Source organism: Rattus rattus, chromosome 5 (genome assembly GCF_011064425.1).
Source record: "Rattus rattus isolate New Zealand chromosome 5, Rrattus_CSIRO_v1, whole genome shotgun sequence".
In the NCBI taxonomy this organism is placed as follows: domain Eukaryota; kingdom Metazoa; phylum Chordata; class Mammalia; order Rodentia; family Muridae; genus Rattus; species Rattus rattus.
In genome coordinates, this window is record NC_046158.1 from 153,291,829 (window position 1) to 153,301,737 (window position 9,909).

Below are 9,909 nucleotides of genomic sequence, written 5' to 3' on the forward strand. Positions count from 1 at the left end.
TGTTGAGCCACACTGGTCATTGTGGTTCACAGACGTCATAACTGGGTAGGACTATGGATGCTTCCCTCCTTTGAAAGCTTGCATGATACCATCTGGTACCCCAAGAGCGAGTCCTCATTGAGGGGTGTTTCGATTGTTATTAGTACAGTACTGTACATGGATGCCCAGGTCTCTATGAGACCTTGATGTAGCATCCTTCTACTACGTAGCCAAGGGTGGTATCTATGGTAGTTCTAGTTTTGTTTTCGAGGAACACCCTCCAGAGTGATTTCCAAAGCAGCTACAAAAGATTACACCCCCACCAGCAGCGTGTGACTTTCCTCTTCTCCACAAGTGTGCCAGCATCCTGTGCCGCTTCTTTTCTTTTTCTTTTGAAAAGAATTTTTGGTCTCTCTGTGCATTTGTGCATGAGTGTGTGTGAGTGAGAGCATTGTGTGCATGATGTTTGTACGTGTGTGTGTGTGTGTGTGTGTGTGTGTGTGTGTGTGTGTGTGTGTGATCAACTCAAACTGTAAGAGCAGAGGACCAGGATGTCCACTGCAAGACAGTGTCTTCTATACGTGACGGGGAGCTGCACCCCAGAAACCTCAGCGGTATGGTTGCCTAAATGAAATACGCACAGTGACGACACCAATTAGCATGCCAGTGTGGGCAGGGAACTCTCTCAAGACCCTGCCCTAGATAAAGAGCTATAGGCGATAGTTAATGGTTCCTGAGAGAATCAGTCTTCTTCAGGGACGAGCCCCCACCCCCATCCCATAGGGTTTTCATCATCAAGTGGCCATTCCTAAGCACATACACAGGTGAACAACACCAACACCAACCTAGCAGGTTGTTTTTCTAGATTTATGTGTTTACACAGGTGGGTAACAATAATAATTCAAGGAAAAGAAGCCGGGGCTGGTGAGATGGCTTAGTGGTTAAGAGCACTGACTGCTCTTCCAGAGGTCCTGAGTTCAAATCCCAGCAACCACATGGTGGCTCACAACCATCTGTAATGAGATCTGATGCCCTCTTCTGGTGTGTCTGAAGACAGCTACAGTGTAATCATATACATCAAATAAATAATATTTAAAAAAAAAAAAAAAAAGGAAAAGAAGCCATGAATTTGAGAGTGAGGTGAGGGAACATGGGATGGGGCAGAATGAGGGAAGGGAAGAGGGATGTAAATACAGTGCTCACACATGACGTCTAAAAATAAATGCGATAAATAGAGAATATTTTCTAAAGAAAGAAACTTGTTACTTTGTATCCTAACCAAAAGCTAGATGTAAAAATAAAAAAAATCAAAAGAATGCCACATAATTTCAGTTTTATCAAAGCAGTTAATATACATTTGTCCATATATGATGATAGCATGTCGCACACCAGTGTAATGGATTTTATTTCTCTCTTTTGTGACTTTTTTAAAGAAATATTTAAATTCCGTAAGGATTTTTAGATTTTGGAAGTCTCAAGTGACAGTCTGAATTATCCTTTCATCAAGAGAAGGAAGAACGTATGAAAAGTATTTTCTTCAGCAGGGGGAAAACGACAAGGCACTCATCAGGCAAAGCTGGAGGTCAGATCTGCCTGGCGTGGTGGGCGGAGGGCGAGGCGTTGATCTAGAAGGTGGGATGTTTAAAAACCTCCAGGGGCTCCGCCTTGGCTCACACCTTCGTCCCCAACTTATCTACTTGCTCTCCAGCAGCAGCTGGGAAGGCAAAAGGAGCACATCCACACGCGCTCCGTCAAGGTCATGAAGCCCTCGCTGCTCCGGTGTCTGGTGTTTCTCTGCGTGCTGTTGCTGCCGCCTGCCCTGGGAGGGACAAAGAACAAGTACTCTCGTAGGTGGTGAGGATGCCTTGTGACCCGGGGACGAGGGCTGTGCTCATTTCTGGATAAGGGAGTGGGTGTCCTGTCTGGCATTTCGATTCAGGTTCTGCCTTCCCAGGTCAGTCTCCAATTGGGAGACTTGCCGAACAGCAACGTTCGTACAATTACCATGAACAGTGAAGACTGAATATTTTCTTTTGTCTCTGAGCCAATAGTTCCATACTTCCAGAAGTCCTGTGATTCCTCTCCCGGGAACCAAATGGGTATTTAGTAATGACGCTTTAAAGTAGAAACATATTTTAGAATGTGACAAGGCACTGGGCAAAGCGGTCCTCCGTCCTCCACGCCTGTGCCATGGAACAGTCCACAAGGGGGCAGTGTAGAGAAAACCTGGTCCAAGCCAGGCATGGTTGAGCTTGGCAGCAATTCCTTTGCTTGGGAGGCAGAAGCAGTAATTCAGGGGCGTCATCTTCACCTTCATGTGAATCCAGGGATAGCATAGGATATGTGAGATCCCATCTTGAGAAAAACAAGAACAAACCCAGAAATCTTTTTTTTTTAAAGATTTATTTTATTTTTTTATGTATATGAGTACACGGTAGTTATCTTCAGACACGCCAGAAGAGGGCATCAGATCTCATTACAGATGGTCGTGAGCCACCATGTGGTTGCTGGGATGTGAACTCAGGACCTCTGGAAGAACAGTCAGTGCTCTTAATCTCTGAGCCATCTCTCCAGCCCCAAACCCAGAAATCGGGGAGGCAGTCTGTCTCCCCGAGCCAGGTATTGTAATGAGGCTAGCAGCCATCTTGGACTTTCACACTTCTTGTTAAATCAATCTATATATTATAGATGGACTAATGGATGCTGGGGATATACAGAGTTTGGTAAGGCCTTTGGGAGCCGAGGTAATGAATTCAGTGGAGAATCTGTAAGGTCAGGGGTCAATGCGATGACTTCGCTGTGCAGGCACGCAGAAGAGAGAGGCCATGGCAGGGATACGGGGCTCAGACTCTAGGAGGAAAGGGCTTGCTTCACTGACTCTGCGAACCTCTCTTGATTTCATTTCTGTTTCAGCGGGAGAACTGTTACTCGAGGAGTGCTGGGGACAGCCAAAAGCTAACGACTGTACCAAGAAGTGTTCTAGAACTTTCAAATGTGTATACAGAAATCACACATGCTGCTGGACCTACTGTGGTAACATCTGTGCAGAAAATGGGGTGAGCTGCAGATGTGGGGGGAGGGAGGGTGTTGAAATGAGACATCCTCTGCCTCAGACCAAAGTTGCCCAAAGCAGAGGCTCATACAGACACAGCCCTTCCCCCAAGGCCTACACATAGACACAGACCCACACACAGACACAGACCCACACACAGACACAGACCCACACACAGACACAGACCCACACACAGACAGACCGACACACAGGCACAGACCCACATACAGACAGACCGACACACAGGCACAGACCCACACACAGACAGACTGACACACAGGCACAGACCCACACACAGACACAGGCTCACACACAGACACAGCCCTTCCCCCCAGGGCCACACATAGACACAGACCCACACACAGGTACAGACTCACACACAGACCCAGGCCCACACACAGACACAGGCCGACACACAGGCACAGACACACACAGACCAGACACACACAGACACAGACCCACACACAGACACAGACCCATACATAGACATAGGCCCACACAGACACAGACCCACACAGACATAGGCCCACACAAACACAGACCCATACAGACACAGACCCTCCCTTAGGCTTATACACAGACACAGGCCCAAACACAGACAGGTACTCATACACAAATACACATACATACATACACACGAATATACAGACATACATCCACACATATACATATACAAATAGACAGACAGACAAGAGCATATACACATTCCTCCACATACAGAAGTACATCCAGACACACCTACAAACATACACACAGACACACAGATCTAGACACACATACAACACACAAACAGACACACACACACACACATACACACACACACACACACACACACACACACATACACACACACAGATAGATAAAGGGAGAGAGGGACGCCACCAAGGTCTCTCACACCAGGAAAGCAATTCACTGGTACATGAAATGAGACACCAGTTTAGAGCCCACAGCCTTTCATTTTTTATATACAGGTCTCTCTCTATAGCCCTGACTGTCCTGGAACTCAATATATAGACTAGGTTATCCTCAAATTCACAGAAATCCACCTGCCTGAGTGCCGGGATTAAAGGCCTGCCTCTTTTAAATGCCTGTTTCCTAGTTTGTCTGCATTTGCAGCCATCTGCTCCGTAGTTCAACTTTGAGCTCAGCGATCTCTTAGTGAACCAGAGCCTCATTTACCCAGAAGTGGCCAGGCCCTGGCGTCCGCCATGGCGGGTGTCAGTCAGTGGTAACTGGATGTCAGTCAGTGGGAACTGGGCGTCAGCTTAAGAATGAAGGTTGGTTTCTTAGAAACTCCATATCTGTGAGAATCTAAACTTTCTCTTTTACAGAAATTTTTTGAAAGAAAGAAATGACCCTGACTTCTCGCCGGCCTGGCCTCACGTGAGCTAGCGGGTGCTTTAAGAGGCTTCAGAGCAGGGCTGGGTGATTACCTTTAGAAATGCTGTGTTGATTGGGGACTAAAATGGCAAACATACTTGAAAAACAAACCACTTATGAACAGACCGGCCTCAGTGTCTCTTTATTTCCCCTCACAACATTCTGTGACCCCTCCTGAATACCTCACTTTAAAAATTATTTATTCTTCTATAATTTCATATTTATATCATGTTATTTGACTGAGGTCTTATTATCATCTCAGATCTCCTCTCCATTCTCACCAAACCCCTTTTTTCAAAGTCCTTCTACTTTTTGTTTTTTTATTAATTAAGTCATTTATTACTTTATATCCCAATTGCAGCTTCTCTTCCCAGTCCCTCCCTCTCACCTCCCTTCCCCCATTCACCCCTACTCCTTTGGTTCTCAGAAGATGGGAGGCCTCCCATGGATATCAAACAGCCTTGCATATCAAGTTGCAGTGAGACTAGGAACATCTATGGAGGGTAGCCTAGGCAGCCCAGTTAGGGGAAAGGGTCCGAAGGCAGGCACTGTAGTCAGAGATAGCCCCTGCTTCTGCTTTAAGAGTCCCATCTGAGGACCCATCTGCACAACTGGCTTAGTTTGTGTTTGATTGCTGTGAACAGACACCATGACCAAGGCAACTCACCCTTATAAAGTACAACATTTAATTGGGGCTGGCTTACAGGTTCAGAGGTTCAGTCCATCATCGTCAAGGTGGCATCCAGGCAGACATGGTACTGGAGGAGCTGGAGTTCTGTATCTGATCCAAAGCCAGTGTGATGATTTATGTATGTCCCACCCAGCGAGTGGCACTATGAGAGGGTGTGGCCCTGTTGGAGTAGGTGTGGCCTTGCTGGAGGTGTGTCACTGTGGGTGTGGACTTTAAGACCCTCACCCTAGCTGCCTGGAAGTCAGTACTCTGCTAGCAGCCTTCAGATGAAGATGTGGGACTGTCAGCTCCCCCAATCCCTGCACCATGCCTGCCTGGATGCTGCCATACTCCCACCTTGATGATAACTGACTGAACCTCTGAATCTGTGAGCCAGCCCCAATTAAATGTCCTTATAAGACTTGCCTTAGTCATGGTGTCTGTTCACAGCAGTAAAACGCTCACTAAGACAGGCAAGAAGAGACTATCTTCTATAGGCAGCCATTGGAGACTCTGATTCCGCATTAGGTGGAGCTTGAGCACAGAGACCTCAAAGTCCACCCCTACAGTGACACACTTCATCCAACAAAGCCACACTCACTCCAACAAAGCCACACCTTCTAATAGTGCCACTCCCTGTAGGCCAGGCATTCAAACACATGAGGCTATGGAGGCCAAACGTATTCAAACCACTATCATCAACTGTTACACACGTGCAGAGGGCCTATGTCTGCCCCAGGTTTGTTTGTTTGTTTGTTTTAAAGACAGGGTCTTTCTACACAGCCTTGGCTGTCCTGAACCTCACTGTGTAGACCAAGCTGGCATTGAACTCACAGCGATCCACCTGCCTCTGCCTCCCAAGTGCTGGGATAAGTGTGCCACCAGGTTCTTCTCCGACGCTTAATGGAGTTCGTATAATCCCTCACTGTAGGGATTTTGTCCCCTTATGTGGCTTAGAATATATTCTTATGAACTCTCTCAGGTACCATTTCAATGTGAGGAATTGTCAAATCACCCCTTTCATTTTTTTTTAAAAGAATTTTTATTTACTGTATGTGAGAGCAGAGAGAGAGAGAGAGAGAGAGACACACCAGAAGAGAGAGAGCATGGAAGGAAGATCCCAAGAAGAGAGGAGGAATAGTGAGCCACCATGTAGTTTATTCACCAATTATATCATTTTTTTTTAAAAAGAATTATTTATTTATTATATGAGTAATCAGTGCTCTTAGACCACACCAGAAGAGGGGCATCTCCCATTCCAGATGGTTGTTTTTTTTTTTTTGCCACCATGTGGTTGCTGGGAATTAAACCGGGACCTCTGGAAGAGCAGTCAGTGCTCTTAACCACTGAGCCATCTCTCCAGCCCTCATTTTTTTTTTTTTAGATCAGGTCTTTCATAATTTTTTTTTACGTATGTGGAAGTAATTTTACGTATGTGGAAGGATGAAGACTTCTCTCAATGCTGGTTATCTCCAATGGCAACAGTCCCAGGCTGTTCTCAGGACCATGTGACACAGGCTCTGTGTTGTCCTATACAGGTACTGTCTTTAATCTCCCAGCATGCTATGCTAGACCATTCGCTCCAAGCCCAGCAACTTTAGACTGAGACTGGACACTAGAGAGAGACCACATCTCAAGGATCAAGGACAACTCGGATGACTCTCGTAGGACCAGGCCAATCCTCAAGGTCCCTCGCTTCAGGCTTGTGTTAGGCCAGCCCACAGTCCTTTCATGGCTAAGTTAACCTCTAAACTCTAGGCCCCAGACCACTGTAAATAGCAGGGTTTTTTTTTCTAGGCATAAGGCTCACACCAGCATGAGACTGACCATCACACCCATGTGGACCAGGGTAGCACCTCCGGTTCCGCTGTCTAGGCTTGTCTCCACAGATTAAAGGATGCAGGCCCACTCAGTTCTAAGGTACTTCCTCTGGCTGTAGGTTTCAGGCATATCTATGAAGAGTCAGCAGCCCTGGCCTGAAGTACCAGTCGGGCACCTGCACACACACACACACAGCCTCCAAGCCATATTGCTTGGCGATCCCTTATCCCAGCAGACTCAAGTCCCAAGCCTGTCTCTAGACTCCACAACGACATTTGTGGGTCTTAGTTACAGGATGGCTCCAGAGAACCCAGAGTCCAGGTGGGTTTAGATCTTCCTCTGAATACACAGTCATTAGACCAGCACCAGCAGACACAGCTACAAGTCAATACGCATAGTTCTGGGCTAAATCGGAATGATTCTGCAGCCAGGCAGAGTCTGAGTCTACCCTACCCTACCTTGAGTCGAGGAAAAACACTAACAAACCAAATCTCACACACAAAAAAGATCGCTCCTCATGAGGGTGACACAGGCCACACACGGACATCTCTAAATGTCTCACAGGCCCAAACTTAGATGATCCTATTTTGGAAACGAAACAAAACTTTGATAATTGTCTTAGTTTGGGTTCCCATTGCTGTAGTGAATCAACCATGACTGAAAAGAGCATCGCGGCAGGAAAGGGTTAATTTCCTCACACTTCCACACCACAGCTCATCATTAAAGGAAGTCAGGGCAGGAACTCAAGCAGGGCAGGAACCTGGAGGCAGGAGCTGATGCAGAGGCCGTGGAGGGGTGCTGCTTACTGGCTTGCTCATCATGGCTTGCTCAGCCTGCTTTCTTATAGAACCCAGGACCACCAGCCCAGGGGTGGTCCCCCCTACAATGTGCTGGGCTGTCCCCCATCAATCACTTATTAAGAAAATGTCTTACAGCCATATCTTATGGGAGCTTTTCCCCAATTATGATCTCCCCCTTTACCGTGACTCTAGCTTGTGTCAAGTTGACATAAAACTCTTTATCACAATAAAAAGTGCGGCACTCAGGGGCTGGAGAGATGGCTCATTAAGGGCATGTACTGTTCTGGCTGAGGACCCGAGTTTGTTCTGTAGCACTCTCATTGGGTGGCTCACAACGTCCTATGGAGTACACACACTTAAAGTAAAATGTGGTGGGGGCAGAGGGGGGATGGGAGAGAGGAAACTGTGGTTGGGATATATTGAAAACAAACAAACAAACAAAATGTCAAAGTGCAGTGGGGAGCTCTATATGTATGCCCACACGACACCCACGGCAAAATTCAGTGGATCACAAAGCAAGTGTCGTGGAAGTGGGAGGTGGCTTGATGATAGGCAAGGATATGACAGGGTGTGGGGAAGGAATAGAGGATGCACAGGGTCAGGGGGAGGGAAAGATGAAGAAGGGATGCATGGGTTGGGGGAGGGAAATAGAGGATGCACAGGGTAGGGGGAGGATGCAGGTGTGGGAAGAGGGGAGGTTGCACAGGTGTGGGGGGGGGGAGGGAGGGAAATAGAGGATGCACAGGGTGGGGGGAGGAATGAGACCAGTAACTATCATTACATGTATGACACTGTCAAAGAACAAATTAAGATGAAGAAAATTGACACGATTTTCTGAGGAAAAAGAAAAAAAAGCTCAACCAGCCTTGGGATGTGGGGGTCAAATTCGAGTCAGCAGGCTTTGACCAGAGGAGTCCTCTCACCTCCCCATGATGGTCTTTTTTTTTTTTTTCCCTTTTCTTTTTTTCGGAGCTGGGGACCGAACCCAGGGCCTTGCGCTTGCTAGGCAAGCGCTCTACCACTGAGCTAAATCCCCAACCCCCCCATGATGGTCTTAACTGTCAACTTGATCACCTTGATAAATGACCAAGAGATTAAGAAAGCAAATATCCAGGGATATTTTTGATGCTATTTCCAGAGACAGTTAGGTCTCAAGGTTTAATGAATGGATCTAACCCTTGACTTGAATGAGATATTGGCTTCTTAGGACGGTGCTGAAGGCCCGAGGATGGGTTGGCTATATTGGATGAAGTGGGTCACTGAGCGTGAAGTATACACATAGAGCTATTTCTTGCTCTGTCTCTTCTTGGAGTACGTTTCTTGGCTTTCTTGGCGCCATGATGTAAACTGCTCTTACTGTATCCTCCCCACCAGGAGCGACATCACTGAAACTGTTGGGCTTCCATCTGGTTCTAGCAACGTAATAATTCAAGACGCCCAGGAGAGCATGCTCTCACTGCCTACCTGCCTCCAGCATCCATGGTGGTTGATGGTGACCTTTCCCCTAGAGCTTCCTTGTTAAAATTCAGAATGAAAGTGAGGCCCCAGAGCCCTGTAATGCTTATGGGGTTAGACCAGAGGCTCTGGTTTGACATATAAGGTTTCCTCCTTTGCTGTGTTCTTCATTAAATGGCCCAGAAAAAGCACTGGACATTGCCTCTGGGCATTGCCTGATTGCCCAAATTCTCTTCACATTGGATGCCTTGTCCCAAGGGCTGGAGTGATGAACACATCCTCCGAAGATCTACGTGGCTTAGAGCCATTGGAAAGTTCTGGGGACATTTATTGCTGGGCCCCAGGGAGAGGGTTTCACCCCTGAAAGTGACCAGGGATCACTCTCTCTCCCCACTCCTCTCTCCCCCCTCCCTCCCTCTGTCTCCTCCCTCCCCTTCCTGGTTCCCGATGTGCTCTCCTGATACAACGCTCCAATCTCATCAAAGGTCACAAACCCACGCAGCCACCTCCTGGTCTTAAATTCCAACCAGTGTTTGTGAGCATAGCCTTTCTAGGTTAGCTGCTAGTACAGCCACAGATGACTGAATCTTAAACTTAGGGCCAGGATCATTCCAGGGGAGTTTTGATCACGCAGGGTGGGAGGGAATTAGTACACCTCATAGTTAATGTCTGCCACCTGCAGCATATGGGCGAGCTACTTTGTGCCACAATGTTTTCTGAAATGTCAACAGGAACCACCTCTGTCCCCTCTT

At 47.2% G+C, this 9,909-nt stretch overlaps 1 protein-coding gene across 2 annotated transcripts; it reads left to right on the forward strand.

Moving 5' to 3' along the window:
- The first annotated feature begins 1,657 nt into the window (after positions 1 to 1,657).
- LOC116900772 (protein WFDC11-like) lies at positions 1,658 to 4,399 on the forward strand. Of its 2 annotated transcripts, none has more exons than XM_032902484.1 (3): positions 1,658 to 1,826; positions 2,893 to 3,035; positions 4,363 to 4,399. In XM_032902484.1, the coding sequence occupies exons 1-3, from the start codon at positions 1,739 to 1,741 to the stop codon at positions 4,384 to 4,386; spliced, it is 255 nt and encodes an 84-aa protein (XP_032758375.1). In that variant the 5' UTR covers positions 1,658 to 1,738; the 3' UTR covers positions 4,387 to 4,399. The 2 variants fall into 2 exon arrangements, 1 of the variants encoding a protein (XP_032758375.1); XR_004387952.1 differs by having other exon boundaries at positions 1,746 to 1,833.
- The last annotated feature ends 5,510 nt before the right edge of the window (positions 4,400 to 9,909 follow it).

Bases quoted from the DNA above. Each gene is read 5' to 3' on its own strand.
- LOC116900772 (XM_032902484.1), top strand. From the start codon at position 1,739: ATGAAGCCCTCGCTGCTCCGGTGTCTGGTGTTTCTCTGCGTGCTGTTG. The intron at 1,827-2,892 runs GTAGGTGGTGAG...TTTCTGTTTCAG, and splicing joins GACAAAGAACAAGTACTCTC to CGGGAGAACTGTTACTCGAG. The intron at 3,036-4,362 runs GTGAGCTGCAGA...TCTCTTTTACAG, and splicing joins ACATCTGTGCAGAAAATGGG to AAATTTTTTGAAAGAAAGAA.